Source organism: Oryzias latipes, chromosome 14 (assembly GCF_002234675.1).
Source record: "Oryzias latipes chromosome 14, ASM223467v1".
NCBI classification, from domain to species: domain Eukaryota; kingdom Metazoa; phylum Chordata; class Actinopteri; order Beloniformes; family Adrianichthyidae; genus Oryzias; species Oryzias latipes.
Window position 1 is genome coordinate 23,264,102 of NC_019872.2, and position 21,108 is coordinate 23,285,209.

Consider the following 21,108-nt stretch of genomic DNA (forward strand, 5'->3'; position numbering starts at 1 on the left):
TCATGCTTAACTCCTTCTACAAACTTTGACCTATTTTAGCCATTCTACTATTACAATGTTCAACTTTTTTAGCTTATTCCTGCTATGACTTTTTTTCTCAAATCTTTGAACTTTTAAATATATTCGAGGATTTTTGCTTCATTAAAATACATGGGAAATCTTATAGCTTAACTTCTTATGCAGTTTTTTACCCACTTTGACCATTCTACGTTTAAAATGTTGAGCTCTTCCAGCTCTGTTCAGCCATTTCTTTAGCAAATTCAGCTTTCATTCAGCAATACAGCATTCAACCCTGCATTTTCTTCTGGAAATGCAGCCCCTTCTAGTTTAGTTTTATTTTTGTTTTAACTGCTTGAAAAAACAATCTCCAAATCTAAATCTTGATCTTCTTAACTGTTTCATGAGAAACAGTTAAGAAGTGATATTTGTCACTCTACCTTTCTGCTGGCAGGAGCTGGGCCTGTTTTCATCATATTTCATTGCTTGTAACAAACTAAAGTGGCGATAAGACTTACAACTAAAAACTGAGTCATATAAATGTATGTATTTTACCGGTGTTTTCACCTTTTCTGAAATGAGCTTTTTGAAGAAAACACTGTTGTTATCATTATTGTTGGTGTTGCTTTTTGTTGTTTCTTCTTAGGTTTTTGTGGCCTGGAGCTGCTGGAGCAACTTTTGTGAGTCTGCAATAAGTGGGAACAAAAGACAGATGGATGGATAGCTGGATGGAGGGAGAGATGGAGGGAGGGAAAATGGATGGATGGATTGATGGATCGATGGATAGACACAAATGAAACTTTTTAAAACATTTTTCCATTTTCTAGAGTGGAGAAAAGCTGAGGATAATGGGTGGTGCTTCATGTTGTGACGATGTGTCCACTTCAAGACAAACTGGACACACCAAAGGTGATCTTGTAGAGGGGGTGCACGTTAAAGCCCTCGCACCTTTAGTACATCAGCACACAGGGGTGGGTTTTTCAAAAAAAATCTAAACTGACCCACTTCCTGCAGTGGGAGATCAGCACTTTTTACAGTGGAGTGGGGAGAGGCATGAGAGGGAGGAGAGTTATGACATCAGCAGGAGGAGGAGCAGAAGAGGACGAAAACAGCATCCTTCACCAGAGGGAGGAGAGCTGCAGAGAAGGAAGAGGTGAAGGAGGAGACCGATGGTGCTGTCTGAGAGAAGGACGGAGGGACGAGAGACCTTGAGGCAGACAGGCAGGCAAGGAGAGAGAAAGAGGCAGGACAAGGCTTCAACATCTGTCCCTGGGGCCCGTGTGTGTGAAGGAAAAGCAGTGAAGGGTGGAGCCATGATGGGCAAAGATTACATGCTGGCCATCATCATCGTGAACTACGACGGTAGGAACACTCTTACTCTTACTTTCCTGGAGGGAGGGGTCACGGCGGTGTTCAGGGAGACTTTCAGGGACCTCCCTCTGGGGCCATGCACGTGACCGGAAGAAGGGTTGACTGATCCACCTGCAGAAAGACCAACTAAGACAAACTCTTCCTCTGCTTCAGTTTCTCTGTGACTTTGTTAACTAAGGATGTCCCGTTCCTTTCCCGGCCGGTCATGTCTATCTTCAGTGGAGAGAAAACCCTGCATTCCAGGTCCAGTCAAGTCCAGGGTCAGATTTTTGAAGTCTTCAGTCCTTCTACGATGAGCTCAGTCTGGGCAGGTTTGGGCTGAAGGCTGAAAACTATCAAATAGACGTGTTGGTTCTTTGCTTAAGCACGCTACTGTTCTCATGATTAAGATCAGCTATGAAAGTGAAGAGCTTGGCTTGCTGGCCTTACTCCTCCTCCTCCCAGCTTATTAATCACTTTCCAGAGTTCATTAAATATTCAGAGGTTCTCTGTTTTCATCTCCTTCTCATCTGCAGCTGAACTTTCATTCCTCCACATGAGAAGTCCTATTTAAATTTTGCTGAGAGTTCAACCAAGGAGCCCCCTTCTTCTCTTTACAACTTTTTTCTTAAGAGGTCACATAGATGTAGTAAAACTATCAACAACATTATCAACCTATGCAGGACTGAAGACCAAGAATCTCTCCTCCATCATGCTGGATGGAAAGAGGATTTCTGAACTATTGTTCCATGATTTCAGGCTCTACATTTTCTGACATAAATTGAGTAAATGACATTTTCCCATCAGCTGCTGTTCAATCCTTCAAAGTAAATTCAAAGTTGATTCAAATATGATCAGACACAATGGAAACAGACGACAGACATTCAAGTTAAAGCTGCTCTGTGATTGATTATGTGTCGTATTTACCCACCACACCTTAAAGTCCAGTCAGTTTGAACATTGTCAGACCAAAGAATGTGGGGAATCTAAATGATAAACCACAGCCCCCCCCCCCCCCCCCCCCCACACACACACACACACACACTCACACTGTTTATTTATTGTGTATTTATTTGGTGAATTTAATCTTTTCTTTTTTCAGCTTTGAAATAATTGGGGTGATTGTTGATGCTCCAAACCCAAATTCGTTGTTTTACTGAAAATGACAAATAAATGAATCTTGAATCTTCTGGGATTTTTCATTGTTCAGATTTTACTGTGAAGAGATGCTTCATCCGTCCTGCTGCAGTCAAGTTTCTGTCAGACAGAACAGATCAACATGATCATCAGTTATCAAATCATTGATCAGCAGAGATTTTGAAGACCTCCAATAGGTCACCTTCAATTGTTTTGTTATTCTCTACAGTCAAAGCATTGATTCTAGGGAGTTCCCGATGACCTGGGTTTGTCTCTCAGTGTTTATTTACATCTGAAGGAGGTGGAGTAACCAAATAACTGGCACACCAAAAAGGAGAAAATATGTCGAGAGGATAGCAGCATTTCAGTGATGCAGAGTACTCGAAAGTAACGAAAACAGAGCAATTTACACATTTATGAGGACTTATAACTTATGGAGGCAAACAAGAAGCCAAAGAAATTTGATGAAGGAGATCATTGATTTTCTTCCATCAGCTGACAACTGACATGTTCTTCTGTTTCTGCATGATCAATATCTGACTAAAACCTCTGCAGATTCTCCCATTGAAGAGATTATTGGGTTTCTGAGCTCATCAGGCTGACGGAGGATTGACTGTAAGCTTAAGGTTGTTGTTCATCTCTTGGCATCTCGTTTAAAGGGTCGCCACAATGAAATCTACTTTCACCACAGGTGGTTTGGCAGAATTTTTACTCAGCTCTTCCTGACATAACCCTGTATTTCATCCAGACTGGTACAGGGAACCCAGACTTGGGTCCCCGTATGGCTATATAGTTAGGCAGCAGCGTGGAGGGTCTTGCTCAAGGACCCACTGGATGAGGCTAATCCTACACCCTGGGAATTGAACCCTGGTTTCTTATGTAGCAGTCCTACACTCAGCTGACTGGAAGCTCCAGGTCTCCACCTTAAAGAACAAAGTCCAAATCCAAACTTATTTCAGCTGCAGGTCAGACTGTTCTGTAGAGGAGGAATCGGTTTGTCCAACTTCTCTGGTAGCACTGGTTTAGTTTATGAGTCAGGCTAAATCGTTCAAGATGAAAGGGCAGATATGTTTTCACAGTGATCACAGATTTCTACTGAAGCCACAGAGGAGGGAAGTGACATCTGGATGACTTTACAGTTAGAGATGAATCCTCTCTCTATGTTAATTTTCAGGGAGATTTTGTTCTTCCTGCCTCCTTTGCCTGCAGTTGTCAACATTCGAACACCTGTGTGAGTACTTTCGTTTGGGTTGGGGTCTGCTCCACCTCCTCAGTGCTTCTGACCTGTTTTTGGACCCATCTTAAATCTGGTGTTCTTGGACTGTGGTTCTGGATGACTGGACATGCAACTGTAAACTTAGGACAAACTAGTTTTGAGGATTTTACTAACTGACCAACCAACCAAGTCTGTAATGATTCTGAGTGATGTGTTTGGGAGCTGCTGGGACGGCTTCCCCTCAGCCTGGTTCCATCTCTGGGTTAGTGAGCTCCTCTGCATGCCATTGCCCTCCTGTATGCCCGTGTTTGAGTTCAAAATTTGTTCTGGTTTAGTTTGATTTCAATGCTCCGATTATCTTTTAATCTGTTGTAAAAGTGTGCACTGGTCTTTTAATTACGCTGGTTTTAGCCAAAAAATTAAAAACCTGTGTTGTTTTCTAGGACATAGTTTCTCCAGAGCAGCAGTAGTTCATTAGAAATTCACTCTGAGTTGTGGGTGGGACTGTTGGCATAGTTAGAGCAACCTCACCCTCCCCGTCACCCCCCCACCCGTCACCCATAGAACTCTCTTTCTACACACTCTACCACTAGCTTACAGCCCCTCTCACCCCCAACTTAACATTATTGGGGAAACAATAATGGCGAGCAATATTGGAGCCATGCAGTTTTGATCCAAATACCATCTCAGACGGGGAAAACAAATCCATACATGTATCTAGTCATCTAGCGTCTTGATGGCGCAACTGGTCAAAAGTAGGACTGGCACATGAGAAATCAGTGTTTGATTCCCAGGGAGCACAATGAGCTTCATCCTTGTGCAAGACCCTTCAAGCTACTCTATAACTGTATAGCCACAATGAGGCCCAAGTCTGGGTTTCCCTGTGCTGGACCCCAGCTGGAGAAAATACAGGGTTGTGTCAGGAAGGGCATCATAAAACTCTCTGCCAAAGCACCTGTTGGAATCAGTGAAAGCTGATTCGCTGTGGTGACCCTTGAAGGGATATTCTGAAAGATGAACATCTAAGATAGCACTTTTTCTACCAAAGCTTTTTACAGTCACAAACCCATTCACCTATTCACACACACATTCACACACTGGTGACGGCTCCGCTGCAGAACACTGGCGCCAACCTTCCACCAAAGGCAAGGTGGGGTTCAGTGTCTTGCCCAAGGACACTAATTAGCCACAGGTCACTAGTGGATACCTCAGAATGGAGCGGAGCAGCTTATTATATTTGTGACACTTTTCACATCATAAATACAGGGTTTTTCAAATGGCAGTTTTTTTCATCTGCTCCTGATTCACAGTGATTTCAATTAATAAATACTCAGAAATGCAAGTTTAATCTTAATTTTCTTTATATATGTCCTCCAACATGAGAAAATGCCACAAGAACATGTTAAAAACACACTGCCATCATTGTGTGAATGTGTGAGTGCATACCATCCATCACCCATTACCTGTTTCATCCCTTTTGAGGTCATGGTTCTGCCAGAGGCTACTGGCTTCCATTGGGCAAAGACAGGGTATACCGTGGACAGGTTGCCAGCCTGTCGCAGGGCGGCACAATCACACACCCATACACACCTGGGGACAAGGTTGCCAGAGTGCCCGGAGGAAACCTACATGTGCATGGGGAGAACCTGCAAGCTCCATACAGAAAAATCCCAGCTGGGATTTGAACCAGGGCCTTCCTGTGCTAACCCCTGCACCACCATAAACTCACAGAAACGCTGATGATTGAATTAAACATTTTTAAGTATGACTGGTAATGTTTTGAGACCAAGGCAGTGCAAAATTCAGGTTCTGCTATGATAAATCTGTGCATAAACAGGCAGCAGGTTAGCACACGCTTTGTCTTCACAGCCTCACGGTGGGGCTGCCACTGCGAGTTGATTTTTCACGTTACATGCTGACATTCCTGCAGACAACATCTGGACAGACCAGAACCTCCTGATGGATTCAGACCTTCCATCTGGTTGGAGAACCATTAAAGGGTCCACAGGAACTTATTACTGGCATGTTCCAACTGGCGCCACCCAATGGCAGCACCCCTGTCTTACTGGAATGTCACAAACACTGGAAACGCCGGTGAGTTGAGATGTACCATTTTACTTCTGCTAATGATCCTGAATCATCCGCAAGCATCAATTCTAAACGCGCTTTGCGTGAACAGGAGGAGGCAGCAGAGCCGAGCTCCAAGGAGACAGATGGACACACTGAGGACAGGTCTGTACTTCACCAACATTCTTTCCATGGATCCAGGTCTTCACCATCCTCATCAAAGTGCATGTGATGTTTTCTGTTCCAGAGCACAGAATCTCAAATACTCATAAAACCTTCATTCCTGATCCTCTCCTTCCTGTTCTCTCCCAAAGAGAACCTCCACATCTTCATATCTAAAGTGTCTAAACCAAAAACATGGCTGCTCTCACCACAGTCTTCCACACCTTTCCTTTCTTTCTGGATGACACTCTTTAGTCACACATCAAACCTGAAAGCTTCCTCCACCCATTTCAAACCTGCTTGAACACATCTCTTCACCTCTTTCTCACACTATTTGTTGTTCTGGACTGTTTACCCTAAGAACTTAAAGTCCTTCACCTTCTCCACCTCTGCTTAATGTAACCTCACCATTCCACTTCAGTTCCTCTCCTTCACACACTGAATGTTTTTCTGGACCAGACCTTCATTCTTTCTCCTTTTCCAGATGAAACCACCTCTCTAAATGTTCCTCCACAAACTCATCAGTTTTATTCCTCTGTACTTTCTCTGAAAGTCTCCCTTCTTCTTTTAAGTAGAACCAGAACATTTCTTCTCCATTCATCATCCTCTCACCCTCTAAGACCGTGTTAAACAATCAGAAACACTTCTGTTATCTCTCATAAACTCTTCCATATCTCCACAGGTAACTCATGTTTACAGATCAACCTCCACCTCCTTTGTGTTCAACCTGTCGCACAAGTCATCACCCACTCTTAGTCTGGCCTTTGCCACCTCCGGCATCTACCATCTACCTCTACCTCTGCTGCATCTACCTATCTCCTGTCCTCTCAGTGTATTTTCTTAGTTGACATTTTTCTCTTAACAGTAGCCGCGGTTACATGTGCAAAATATCTTGATGGGATCAATGGTCGGATTAAAATTCAACAATGTACATGGGCCCAGAAAACCTTTTTCCGATTAGAACAAACGTTCACACGGGTCACACTTTCGGTCGGAATAAATCATTTGGGCAATGCGCAGTAGTGTTGAAAATACCGGAAAAAGGAAATGAGTCCCACTGTAAACAAACCTTTGCTGTCATATACATTTATGCAGCAGCTCGGTAATATATGAGACGATCTTCTAAATGTGCTTTTATCAATGTTATGAATATTATGAAGCGCCTGTTCGCTCATGGTTTTATTTTTAATCCGTGTGGTCAGTGCTTTTTTTGTGGAAGAATAATGGAGCTCCCAGGAGAGGCTAACACACGCTAACAACATTAACCTGATGAACACAAAATCCATGCGGGAAATACCGCAATCTGCATCTTGGCTGCACGTAAATATGTGGGAATAACATCAGCCTTTATTTTGTCGGGACATGACTAGAAACATAAATCCACATGATTGTTTGAACGGTTCCTAAGGACTGAGCGACATTTCTGCTTTGAAAAGTTCGCACACCGCCCCAAAGCCGCTGTGAGCTGGAAGTCCGAGCTCTGCTCTGACACACGGTTCCCCTGACAGCAGCTAACCGAGAGCGGCGGGACGGATCGCAGTCACACGTACAACAAAACGCACACATAACAAAGCATCCTCCCCTCAAACACAAAGTTATTAATCCAGCTGCTCTGCTCAGAGACACGGTTTGTTCGGTCCACCGGCACACGAGCCAGGACCGCGCAGGGTCCCACTCCTCCCCCGGCACCCCCTTCGGGAGGGGTGTAAGAGAGGGGAAAGGCGGAGTGGCGCTTCGCACCGGGCGTCCGCAGAGCAGCCCGTCAGTTTGAGCTCCAAAGCTTTCTCTGGAGAGAAACACCGTCTATGCATGACATAAAACCAGAGCAGTATTGACACACAATCGGAATGAACTGTTTACATGCACAACGAATCGGATCAACAATCGGCATAACCCACCTATCTCGATCGGAAAGAAATTTTGATCTGAACAAGTCTGATCGGGGCAGAGTATTCCGAACAGCGTGTTTACATGACGCATTTTCCTTCCGATCAGGCATTCTTTCCGATTACTTTTGCCCATGTAAACGCAGCTACTGCTGAGCTTCTTCATTCCATTTGACAAAACCAGTGGTTCTCCCTCCATTGCCAACCAAGGGCACAACAAATGCTATTTGAAAGTTCTATTATTTGCATGACTGATTTGACTTTGGTTTTTGTTGGATCCTCTGCCTGACTCAAACCTCTGCAATGATCCAGACTTGGGATTGGCACACGAAAGCACCAGATTGGGCTTCCTCAAGGTTGCATTAGACCTCACTACATTGATGCAAAGAAACAATCCTGATAACTACCAGCTAACATAGCAGACAAGCACAGGTTTCAAAAGAATAAAGAAAATTTAAATAAAATACCAAAAAAAAAACTGAAGTACCGACTGACCCAAAGAGGAGAAAATGAACAAACCCAAAAGAAACAAAAGGAAAACTTTGCTTAGGTGAGGTGAGCGCCTCCAACCTGCAATCAGAGATGCAAAAAGAAACATCACCACTGCTAACGTTGAAGTTGGAAAAGTTTTACTTTGGGGATTTTATTTCCATTTGTCATTTTCTGCTGTTCCAGGCTCTCAGTAAAGGAGGCACAGAACTCACTGTTTAGCTCTTCCAGGAGGACATAGAGGTGCTCTCAGATCAGTAGAACTACAATCCCAGTAGTGCTTGCTTCTGGTTGGACATGTCCTTAACGCCTCACTAAGAATGGGTTGGGGTGTCTTTCCCTCCTGAGGTCCAAACCTTCTCAGCTGCCTTTTCTCCATGTGGAGGAGCAGCAGATCTGACTTTCTCCTAGATTTCTGTCTCACTTCCTGTCTTTAAGGAGACCCCACCCCTCTCAAAGTTCATTTCATTGCCCAGTACTGATCTTAACCACTCATTAACACAACAGCTTAGGTTTACAGATGAAGTGGGGGAACTGATAAAATGAGATTTTTTCTTAAGACTACATCAAAACAATGAACAAGGTCTACATCACCACAGATACACAGGTTTCCCTCTATAACCTTTGTCACTGTGTCCAAAATGAACACTGAAACTCCTCTTAACTTCTGGGGGAGGGACTAATTCCAAACATGGCGCACCATTTTACCTGCTGGGAGCCAGGGCTTTACATATGGAGGGGCTGATATTCATCCCAACTCCCTGCACTGTTTAGACCCTCTATGTCTAATGTTACATTCAGTCTGCCCTCGGCAACCTGAGTTTAAGCAACCACTTTCAATGAAAAGTCTATAGAAAAGTGCAGGGCTTCTGTGTTCAAAACTTGCATTTATGCGTCACAAGTTTCTACAACCATAGAAATGTACAAACCGTGCAGCCATTGAACATGCATTGAACGTTAAACCAAGTTGAACTTTGACCAATCAAGGACTCGGATTTGGTACTGACAAATGGATGAGACTCCTTTCAATTCACAGAAGTGCCAACTGTTTGAAAAATGAAGAAAAACAAGAAAGAATAACAAACCACACAGAAGCAAGGTCAGACCAAACACTAAGCTGTAAACCTTCAGCTTAGCTGGAGGTCATTGAGTCCAAGCGGGCCTTGTTTTCACCTCCATGGTTGAGGTTGCTGACCAGAGCTGTGGTTTTCTGAACGTTGTAGGACATTCTGACATTCTCTCCAACATCTTGTGGAGTCGAGGACAGTGTGGGGGTTCCAAAGTGGGGGAGTGTGTTCCAGTGGAAGAGGAATCCAGTCGTCAGCCTCACTGTAAGGTGTATGCAGGAGTTCTGGTCCGGTTGATAGTAATTTCTCTCACTCCAGAACAACAACAGTTCTGGTCGTGAAACATTGGACCAGATCTAAACTTTTTGACTCCTTAAAAAATTCTGGATGCTTGCACATCCAGTCCACATGTGTTTGTAGATTAGGGGAAAACTTTTGACCAGTTCCTTCGGATATCTAAGGGGGCTGTTTTAGGATGGGGTGTGTAGTTAGTCCATTTAACCCTTGGACAATCAGAGCATGAACTCAATTCTGATAGCCAACGGTAAAGTTTTGGCTGGGGGATAGAGTTTGACAGGGTTGAAATGTATCTTTCAAACATATTTTAAATGTGAAAACTATTTGCTGACAGGTATGTATAAATATTTTATGTCTATTTAAAGGGTGAAGTGATGATAAAACACCTTAAATAGGTTTCTCGTTAGCTTAATCCTTACAGTTTCTTTGTTTTCAGATTGTTGGGGCATGAAGACTATCATACCATCCGGGATCCTGACTCAAAGGTAAAACACAACCGTCTGCATTTGCTAAAGCTAGCCAAATTTAACAAAACCTGATGGTGGTTTATTTAGCTTTGATTTTAGATAATTCGTGCTAGCCAAATACTAACTAAGCCCCTCAAAAGTTGCGGGTCTGAGGATGACATTCATTCATTCATCTTCTAATACGTTTGTTTCCTTTGGGGGTCATGGGGCTGGCGGAGTCTCTTCTGGCCACTCGTGGGCGAAGGCAGGGGAAATCCTGGACAGGTCGCCAGTCCGTCGCAGGACCACAAATCACACACTCATACACACTCACATTCACACCTATGGACAATTCAGAGTAACCAATTAACCTATGAAGCATGTGTTTGGTCTGAGGATGACCTGTGGCAAAAAGAAAACCTTTTATTTATTTATTGGAAACTTAAACCTGACGGCCAGAAAAACCTGAAAACAGAACATCCTTGAACACAAACCATAGCAGCAGACAAGAAACCCAAGAAGAGAAGCTCAGTACAACCAGGCTTCTGAATAAATACACATTTAGTTACAGACTTTTTGTAAGAGTGAATCTTGTTTTTCTATGATTAGAACTTGGTTTAAGTTTGTTTTAATATTAATTTGTATCTGTTTTGTTGTACTATGACAAATATTTTAGTCAACCATCGGTGGCACTGTGGAGTTTAGTATAGTGTACAAGTGTCAGTAGTGGTTTTTAGATGACAGGAGGTCACTTATCCTCGTTTCCACTGAGCGATACGATACGGTTTGATCTGGTTTACAACGTTCCAGACAATTCAGTTGAGCATTTCCACTTAAAGTTGGACCCTTACGGTTGAATGCGGGGTGAAGCTAACAAAAACAACAATGGAGGTCATCCAGTAGCTTGTTTTTTCTGCTTGGCTTTGGGTACCTTTTACAAACAAAGCATTTAATGTTGTCTGAGAAAAGATTGTAAGCATCGAAGAGGACTACAGCTGCTTTCTTCTTCATTCTTTTGTCGTGATGACCTTTGATCAATCAAGGGGTTACGACAGAAGCTCCCCCCCTAACCAGTCCGTTCCATTTTTCTATGGACCTACAACCAACAGGAGGCCAAAAATAGTATTGTGGATCAATCACATAATGGAAACGCTTAAAGTACTGGACTGTCTCTGTTTGTACTGTACCATACCGTTTAGTGGGAATGAGGCTTTTGTTTTACTGTTTTATTTAGTTAGATTTTCTTGATAACTTTAAAAACTTCACGCAAAGAGCCAACCGGGATTTTGTATGGAAATCATCATCATCTTCAATAAATAGGAACACAAATCCAAAAGCATGTTTCCCCTGAACAATTTCCTTGAGGCGTGTCATTACCTCCATCTGCACCAAGAGGGGGCTAAAAGCAGGACTGAGTGGTCACTACACTTTTGCACTTCTGCATCCCAAGAACATTATATCCTCTTTGAAGAACGGGGTGAGAGTCATCAGTGGGATCGTTTACAATGAAACAGAGTCACTGCCAAATACTTTGTTGCCCCACTGCACATCAATCTGCTGGAAGGAGCAGCTTTTGACCAAATTCTCAATATCCTGATGCTCAGTACCCTCTTTGATGTTGACGAGTCTGCTCTTTGTAGTGTACTTTCCTCAGAGTCAGCCCCCCTCCCTCTGCTGTCAAATCTTCATCCTGCTTAATCTGTCATCAGCCTTCCTTACTGTAAATAATCCAATCCTCCTTATACCGTCATGAACTGAACACCTTTTAATAAATCTGGACTGGATTACTTGGGGGGACCTTTACCCCGTTTGTCCTGTCCAACGTCAGCCAACTTCACTGTTCTTGTTCGGACTCTTGTGAATTATGTGATCCAAGCTGCCAGAGAGGAAGCCGAGGCTCTCTGCAGAGACGAGATTTATTTTACTGCAGGAATAATCTGCTCTAATCTCTCGGTGTCCCTCGTTAATCTGAATTAATCTGTGCCCTCAGTACTTCGCTGTGCGCTCTCTGGGCTGGCTGCAAGTGGAGGAGGAGGACCTGTCTCCTGGACGCAGCAGCCTCGCTGTCAGTAATGTCATCCAGCAGCTGTCTCACTGCAGAGATGGTCCAGAGCAGAGGGACAGGTTGGGGAGCTGGGGGGAGGTAAGAATGTGATCAATAAAAGGGGTGGAGGTTGTGTCTGAACCCCACCCACACTTGGTGTACACCTTGGTGCCTGCAGAACCGGGAGATGATGCTGGTTCTGAAGAAGGACACTTTGACCCTGTTAGACCCGCTAGACCACACCCCACTGCATTGTCAACCAATCATCAACATCCGTGTGTGGGGGGTGGGCTGCAACAATGGGAGGTAAGCCAATCCAACAATTCTTTGAAGAACGTGTCCATGGCAATGGCAGCTGAGGATTATGGGAACTATGGTTTAAAGCTACAAGCCGGAATTCTATGCCCCAGAACTGCAGAAGAGCTCTGATAGTTATGCATGCAGACTCATCTGTCAACCTGTTACCTGTCGGCACACTAACCCTGTCACTCTCTCCTTCTTTCCCATGCACCCCCCTCACCTGGTCAGGGACAGGTAAACCAGCGAACAGTGGCACCTCCACACAAATGTCAGAATCCATGACTGAGGGCACCATGTCACCGTCAGCTGACCGTCCTTGTCTGTCTTTCTGTCTGTGTGTGTCTTTGTTTCTGTCTATTTAACTGTGTGTGTTTGTTTGTGTCATGTGTGTGCGCATGGATGCGTGTGTTTAGAGATTTTGCATTTGTGGCGGGCGACAAGGACAGCTGCGTGCTGAAGTGTCATGTGTTTCGCTGCGACGCTCCTGCCAAAGCTGTTGCCATGGCGCTGCATGAGATGTGCTCGAAGGTGAGATCTGTCACCTCCTCCCCTTTACCCAGCAGGTGGCGCTGTGCCTCTGTGAGCCTGTGATGTTACCCCTTCTGTGTGCAGATGGTGGCTGAGAAGTCCGTGAGGAGCCCGTCACGCTCCCTGACGATGGAGAGTATTTCACCGGCAGACCTACCCAGACAAGGTGACTCACCTGTTCCATCAGCTCATCTGCACTCCGATTGCTCAGGTATTGATTAAATGTTATTATTTTCAGTGGAGGTTCTGGAAGCAGTCCGGCACCAGGTTCAGAAGTTTGAGGTCCAATACATTGGGAACTTGCCGGTGTCCAGAGCCATGGGTATGACGCCAAACACACTGAGTCTCACCTGTTCAGAAAGAATTTGTTTAGAAACAATGACATCACGAATTTCCCCTTTGGATGGGAAAATGGATACATCCTTAAGTCTTCTTTGGTGATGATGCTATTTTCCTAAGTGTAAAGACCTGAATTTCACTGATAATCACAGTCTTCATCAGCATCTAAATGCTACTAATTCCAAGAAAATTTGTTCAACTCTTTAACACCTATATAAACAAGCTCTTTGACCAAACATAACTTTATGACCGTTTATGCAATCAATGTGAATCAGCTGATTCTGATGCAGAGAAAAGGGATTTTTCATCTCAGCTTTGCACCAATAACACATTATTAATGTAAAGTGTTGCATTACGGCGCAAAGACGCCCTTTCTCCACTTCAGAATTCCCTAGAGTTCTGTCAATTTTGCAAACGGTTGAAGAGTTCTGGTAGTAGAAAGAATGTAAACAGCTAAAGCTCCAGTGTTAAAGGGTCAAAGCTTTATTCACATGCATCCATATAGGGGGTTGACCCATGCAGGTATCTTACTTCTGACATACTCTGGTTGTTAGTAAGGTCAGACTACTGCATATGCACAAGTGTGCATATGATTCCTAAATGCTCGTAGGGCGCCTGTAGGATACCTACACAAACTACACTCTAATTTCCTGGGGTAAAACGATTCATTTTAATAGATTTATCATAATTTGTGGTTTGTGATACGATTCATGGTCGATTTTGGTTCATTTTGAATGATCCAATTCACAGACCGAATATGGATCCTTGACATCTTTAGCTAAAACCTCGTCCAGTGTGACTCAGAGAGAAATACCTTGTTCTGAACAGTGCAGCTAAAGTTTTCCAGATTCCTGGATTTCGTCAAGATTATCAAGGCTAAATTAAATATGTGTACAAACAAATAAGCAAACAAGAATGAATGTCAAATCCATTCACATTTTAGCTTCGTAAAGTTCAGCCCACCGGTGTTTTTAAACATCCAGATAATCCAAAGGGGACATTGGAACTACTCAGCTTCCTTCCTGAGGGCCGATCGGGACTTGATCGCCAGTGGAAAGAGGAAAGGCGGGGGGATCATTCTTTACGACAACCAGAGGTGGTGTAACCCGGGACATTTGAGGGCATAATATGCTCTCCCATCCTGGAACTGCTAGCTGTTAGCATCAGGCCATACACCATAGCACATGAGTTCTCACACGTCATCGCTGCAGGTGTTAACATTCCACTGAGAGTGGATGCTGAGGCAGCCTGTGACTCTATCCATAACACCACATCTGCTCTACAAACACAGCCCCCTGAAGCATTTCTTGTTATTTCTGGAGACTTCAGTCATGTCACCTTGGACTCTTCACATGCAGCCTTCCACCAATATATATGCTGCCCCACCAGAAACATTAGAACATCTGCTGTACGCCAATTTCAGGAAGGAAGGTTTCCCTGTACAATGAAAATCTTACTTTGCTGTTCACTATCAATGCCATTAATGTTTAAAGTTAAAAAAAAGAGAAGAGAGAAAAAAAGAAAGAAGGATATTTACAGGATACAGGCTAACACAAAATATAGACTATGTAAAAAAGAGACTGTCATTAGCTATACAGCATGATATATGTGCAGTTATTGAATACTGAAGTGCAAGAACAGAAATAATGAACAGCCAGTATGTGCAAGGGTGCAGTCTGTTGTCACAGACTCGTGTCAGTTGTTAAGGAGTCTGATGGCAGAGGGAAAGAAAGAGTTCCTGAGTCTGGTGGTCCTGCACTTCACACTTCAGTACCTGGAGGCCTGGGGGGAGGAGAGGGGACAGTCCTCGTTGACGGTGGAAATATGTTCCTCTCCTCTGGACTCTGTGCTTGTAGTTGCTCTGCAGTGAGGGAAAAGGAGTCCTGGTGATCTTGGACGAAGTCTTCACCACTCTCTGCAGGCGTTTGCGAGTCCATAACAGTAGAACTGCTGTACCACACTGTGATGCAGCGGGTCAAGATTGACTCAGCAACAGAGCTGTAGAAGTGGCTGAGGATATTTTGTGACATGCCAAACTGCCTCAGTCTGCTCAGGAAGTACAGCCGCTGATGAGCTTTCTTCACCAGCTGGGCTTTTTTTACCTGGGCTGATGAGGAGACTGGTGGGGGTGTAGTGGTGCAAGAGTCGTGGGGCGTCCTATCTGCGTGAGGGGTGGAGGTCTCAAAGCAGGTGTAGAATTCATTGAGGTCATTGGGCAGGCTGTCTGTGGCACTGATGAGCTGTTTCTGCAGTGCCTCTTTGCTGTTGTGATGGCCTTTCTCAGCATGTGACTTACCTGACTGTTTATCCAGGGCTTCTGCTTTGGAAACTTCCTAAGTTGGTCGGTGGGCACGATGTTCTCCACACAAGTGCTGACGTACTGTCAGATAAATGCATCTAGAAATTAAAGAAAAACACAATTAGAAACAAGAGACCACAACAAGAATCAAGTTTCTCATGCACGAGGGAGAAGCAAAATGTGACAGAAGACAACCACCACGCTTCCTTTCGCAAAGGTCTGCCTCTCCTCATGCTGCTTTTATTAAGAACTCAAGTAGGAGGTTCCAATTTCAAGACAAAGAGAAAAGTTCATTAGGGGGTGTCGTATAATGATCTATTTGGTGGATTCTAAGTTCAAACAGTATTCCTTATCAACTCAGGACAGTGTGTCGTAAAACCCCCTCTTCCTTGCTGGGGATGGAAGCAGATGAACAAACACACAACTGTTTTCAGAAAAGGTGAAAAGGTCAATCTGAGTTTACATTTAAACACACATCTAAACAAATACATTTAAACAATGATAATAATAAAACAATTTCCTTCACACGTACCCAGTCACATAGTCGGCATAATCCTGTACACTGACAGAAGAGTCCTCCAGAGCATGCTGCAGGGTTAAATCCACCCCAGTGTGTGGCAATGAAACAGTCCTGGAATGCGCCCTCAGTCTAAAGTGTCCAGGGCTGAACCTGTTGGTTTTTGTCTGTAGGCCGGGTACTGGAGGACTTCATCTAAATAGATACAAATGGACCAGATTGTCTATGATCCACTAATTAAAGCTTCCTTTCCAAGAAGATTTCCATCAAACACAACAGTGTCTTAGCAGCAGGAGCAATGTGGATAGAGGCTCTGTGTTGGGACCCAGATCCTCTCTCTCTCTTGGCCGGTGCTTGTTTCAATGGTGGTTGAAAATGACGCAAAGAAATGAAGGTCAGAAAATTCTTTGTCAGAAAAAACCGTTGACAGAAACAAAATACTAAACGAGGAGATCTGCTGTTCAAAGTGTGTCATTGGTTAAAAGCATGACATTGTCGAAGCATCATCTGTTTCTGCCCTTAAATCTTACACTGTTCCATCACCATGCTTCTCCGGTTCCTCGTCGGGTTCTCCTCTGCAGGATCAGAGACATGAACAAAGGTTCGAAGGTTCTGAGCTTTCCAGGAGCACAGTTGGCGTAAAGGCAGAGCCTCAGGAGAACATGCTGTCAAAGGTGCAGCTGCCGGACCCTCATGCAGCTTTTGTGGTGTTGCAGGTATGGAGGTGCTGAACCGAGCCATTGAGAGCATCATGACCTCCACAGACCGCGATGACTGGGAGCCCGCAGTGATCCACGTCACAGACAGCATGCTGTCGCTGTGGAGGGGGGAGGTAGGTCCCTGCAGCACAAGGAGCTCAGCTCAGAGCTGGCCTGAGTCTCACTCCACCTTTTCTTTCTGACAGGACGAGCCACTCTGGGAGTGTCAGGTGCGCTTCCTCACCTTTCTGGGTGTCGGCCATGACAGTCACACCTTCGCAGTGATCGCTGATGGCGGCACGCAGCAGTTCGAGTGTCACGTTTTCTGGTGTGAGCCGGACGCAGGAATCCTCTCTGAGGCTGTGCAGGCTGCTTGCATGGTGAGTTGGAGAACTCCTGACGCTCCCTAAATGCCTCACAGCCTAGAGGTGGGGGGCCTTGACATGTCAAACAGAAGTTTACAGAGCGATGAAGCACTCAAACCCTTGATCTAAACATTGCAGACACACAGACTACCCTCCAGAGACTGCTCTCATTCCTGATCTTCTTATTAGGCTCATTTTGCTCAACATGAGGGGCTGCCGATCAGGGGGAACCACCTGACCTGCAGACCCACTGCGCCTCCTATAGGTGGCTGGTGTAACAGCACTCTTGTCCTCTCCCCAGGTGCAGTACCAGAAGTGCTTGGTGGCGCAGACTCCTCCTCCCAGACCCAGGTCGTGGCACATGACCCCGTCCAAAGTCAAACGGGCTAACTCCATGGACGGGGCCGTCTTCCCCCCACTCACGTCCCGCACCGGAAGCCTGATGACGACGAAGGGCAGCATCAATGTGAGGAAGGGGATGATGGCGTTCTTTGAAACTTTTCGTACCAAACAGGCCACCACCTCATAGCTAAGGGGGCGGAGCCACCGTAGTCTGCAGATGGTGTGTGAGTCGCAGAAGCCATGGCATCATCACCAGACTGCCGTGTGGTTGGTTTGCGGCTCGGTCGGTTGAGCTTCACCTGGAACACGTGGGACAGCGCCCTTTGCTTGTGTCGGACAAACCAGACCTTCAGAAGCTTCCGAAGCTTTTTCCACAGCGGTGAACAGAGGCCAGAGCGCGCTCAAAATGATAACAGTGAAAGAAAACCCTTCTGGACTTCCTGTTTCAAAATAAAATCTTCCTTCCTGCCTTGAACCCAATTTTCCTGAAACCTCCCGTAAGAAGAACCGTAGAGATCACTGTCAGAGCATTGTCACGTGACCTGCCATGGCGAGCTCACCTGGCTGTTAGACAGAAATGTGTTCCTGATTGTTGACGTTAGCAGCTTTATTATTGCCTCGTCCACAATGGCGATGCCTCAAGCTGCCTCCTGATTGGCTGAGGCTCCTGCAAGAAGCAGATGCATGTGAAAAAATAGTAGGCTTGGTGTGTCAACAAGAATACTCTGATCAGCAGTAAACAAACAAATGATGTCATGTATAAATAAACCCAAATAAACTCCCTTACAGCTTGTTAGCTCCTTGTGCTGTTTCAATTCAGTGGTTCTGGTTCCCATCATTTTTCCATTGATTGTTGTTTATTTATTGTAACTTTTGTTGTTTCATTCACAATTGAAAGGTTTGTCCTTTTTCAATGAGAATGGGGGGGGGGCAGTTTTGTCATAGTGGCTAAATAAAAAACAGCAATATACAAAACAAAATTTTTACTATGGTCTATCAGAAGGGCATCTAATATTCCTGTGAACAAAAGTGTTCCTTTTTTTGTTGACAAGCATAACAGCCAAAAATGTGTTTAGTCTCAGAGAAATGATGAACCAGGAAAGGAAGAGGAGGGGTGAGGCGTTGTCCCTCCGTCCTCCTCACAGCTTTCGTCAGTTGATCCTTCATCAGGACAGCAGAGAGGACCTCTTCTTCAGGTGAGCAGCAGCCTCTGTTTCCTTCTGTGAGGGTCTCACTGTCAGGACGTTCTAACCATCTGAAGGTTCCTGTTGGACCCTGAAGAACCGGACTGAAGCCGTCTAGAGTTTTCTTCTAATCTGGCCCGCATCCTGTTGAAGGGAATTCTCTGTAATAGGTCAAAACTGGCTTCCGTTAAATCTGAACATTTTGTTGTTTAGTTTACAGTTGTTAATGGGAGTTACGGATTTTCGTTTACTTGTAAACATGTTCATGCAAATGCTGTTCTGGATCCGTGGCGCCTGTGGAACCAGAAGTTTGAGGTGGGGTGTTTCTTTCAGCAGTAAACAAAAACAAACCTCTGTTTGTCTGAGAAGTTGGGGTATGAGGCTCATTGAGACACATGTCTGTTTCAGCTGGCTGCTTGTCATTGGTTTATTAGGTTAAGGCTGGTATGAAGGCAGCTGACCAGGCTTTAGACCCAGCCTGAGGTCAGACTATTGACTGAGACTTGATGAGTCAGACTGAAACATGATCATTTAATGAAAGTGTTAACACTAATGTTGACCATCATTTTCCATCCAACAGAACTTGACAGTCTTTAATCAAACCTAGTTTGTTTGTTTGATTGGCAGAATGACTGAACTCATTTTGTTTGTGTCCTCTGACCAAAGTCCAACAGAACTATTGTGTTTTTTATTCCCACAGCACAATCAAGGTTTCTGTTCATCCATCCATCCCATCTGTCCATCCCGATGAGTGGGCAGCCTCCTCCCCCATATCATCCCTACATCCCGGATGGAGCCCCGCCCCCCTCTTTCCCACCAGGTCTGTTTTCTGGAAACCTTCGTCAAAAATCACGGATCCTTCCTGAAAGCATTCATGCTTCAATGACACATTCTATGGATGAAGGTTTGATCATGTGACTTCTTGCTTTATTTCTGCAGCTTTTGTCTCGCAGCCACCCTTCTTCCCTGGCTCCATTTACCAGGTACCCATCATGCTTTGCTCCTTATTCCTTACAGGAACAACAACTTTAAAAAGAAAGTTCTTAAATGAGTGAAAAACGTCTAGCAGTAGGGTGATAAAAATGGTTTTACAACAAATTGTTATTTTAAGAAATAAAATCAGGGCACTAGAACATGCTTTCTCAAACTAAGATTATTCTGCTATTGGAAAACTTTCCTGATGTGATAACTTTTCTTCCCAGACAGATACAAGGGACATTTTACTTTCTTAAGATTCTGTTTTTTGCAGTTCAGGCACAACTGTCAGATTCCCATTATTACATGGCTGTGCAGGCAGCCCTATGACCCTGAGAGGATTGTGTATGAGTGAAAGTTATAGTTTAAAGTGTTAAGTGTCAACTTGTAAATTCTAAATTCTGATTAACTTAAGTAAGATAACATAAAAATATGATGTTATCAGTTTCCTCATAAATTTTGAACCCATTACTGAACCTCTTAGGGTTTACAGTGAAGAATGTTTATTCTGACAAGTTTCATGACTGAGCTGTTTATTTCTTTCTTGGAGATTGATATGTTTGAAATCACCTACATTGATCAGTCACCCTGATTAATGAAGTATTGATCAATGAAGTATTGATCAGGGTGACTGATCTGCTGTTTCTTGAAAAACATATAGTAAACAATAAAGCAAAGAAAAAACAGACTCCGCCTCTCCAGGGGTTTTCGAAGAAAGTAACTTCTGATTATCTGAGCTGTTCAAAACGTACCCTGGGTCACATGACATCTGTGTGTCAGACTTTTCCTCAGACCACAGACTCCACCTACCATCACCCAGGACAGGTGGGACACGGTGTGGGGGCACTGCTGGGTTACCTTGGAGACAAGCAGGAGCACCCCCAACCCCCAAAACATGCAGGTAAACGTCTGCAGGTGTTCTGCTTCGAAGTCGCATGTCCAATGTTTAGACTCTGACTGATGATGTCACACACTGACAGTGAACGTGATGGAGCCCCGCCCTCATCAGGAGAGAAGCGTGGGCTCATACCTGGCTGCGTGTTCGGCCGCTCTCTGCTGCTGCTGCCTGTGGGATCTGCTTCATCGCTGAAGCCACCATCCCCATCAGCCTCTTCGCCATTTTTGTCTGTGCAGCACCCCCCCCACACACACACACACACCACACCCCCATCACAACGAAGAGAATCACATCTGCTTGATTAATTTGTGTTCAGCTTTGATTGGAGGACAGAAACAATAATCTGCTGCATATCTTGTGATTATTAATAAATGGTAGAAAAATATTATTCATTGTGGTCATTATTTGATTTTGACCCCCCAGCTATGTTGGACCAACATTGAAGTCCCACTCCAATATTCTTTTGATCTATCGTAGAAGTGTTCCCGGTGGTCTTTTAATTATG

The 21,108-nt window shown here is 44.4% G+C and overlaps 2 protein-coding genes across 3 annotated transcripts; both read left to right on the forward strand.

Annotated features, from left to right (window-relative positions):
• The first annotated feature begins 918 nt into the window (after positions 1-918).
• On the forward strand, positions 919-18,342 carry apbb3 (amyloid beta precursor protein binding family B member 3). 2 transcript variants are annotated; one of them, XM_011483828.3, is made up of 13 exons: positions 932-1,359; positions 5,631-5,794; positions 5,880-5,932; positions 10,105-10,153; positions 12,105-12,257; positions 12,337-12,464; positions 12,687-12,692; positions 12,872-12,986; positions 13,071-13,152; positions 13,225-13,308; positions 16,858-16,973; positions 17,046-17,219; positions 17,506-18,342. In XM_011483828.3, the coding sequence occupies exons 1-13, from the start codon at positions 1,167-1,169 to the stop codon at positions 17,731-17,733; spliced, it is 1,545 nt and encodes a 514-aa protein (XP_011482130.1). In that variant the 5' UTR covers positions 932-1,166; the 3' UTR covers positions 17,734-18,342. The 2 variants fall into 2 exon arrangements, with proteins under 2 accessions (XP_004076696.1, XP_011482130.1); XM_004076648.4 differs by lacking the exon at positions 12,687-12,692 and having other exon boundaries at positions 919-1,359.
• Positions 18,343-18,451: 109 nt separating this feature from the next.
• Positions 18,452-20,991, forward strand: cystm1 (cysteine rich transmembrane module containing 1). The gene is made up of 5 exons (XM_011483826.2): positions 18,452-18,742; positions 19,431-19,550; positions 19,670-19,713; positions 20,486-20,606; positions 20,686-20,991. The coding sequence occupies exons 2-5, from the start codon at positions 19,478-19,480 to the stop codon at positions 20,793-20,795; spliced, it is 348 nt and encodes a 115-aa protein (XP_011482128.1). The 5' UTR covers positions 18,452-18,742; positions 19,431-19,477; the 3' UTR covers positions 20,796-20,991.
• Positions 20,992-21,108: the final 117 nt, after the last annotated feature.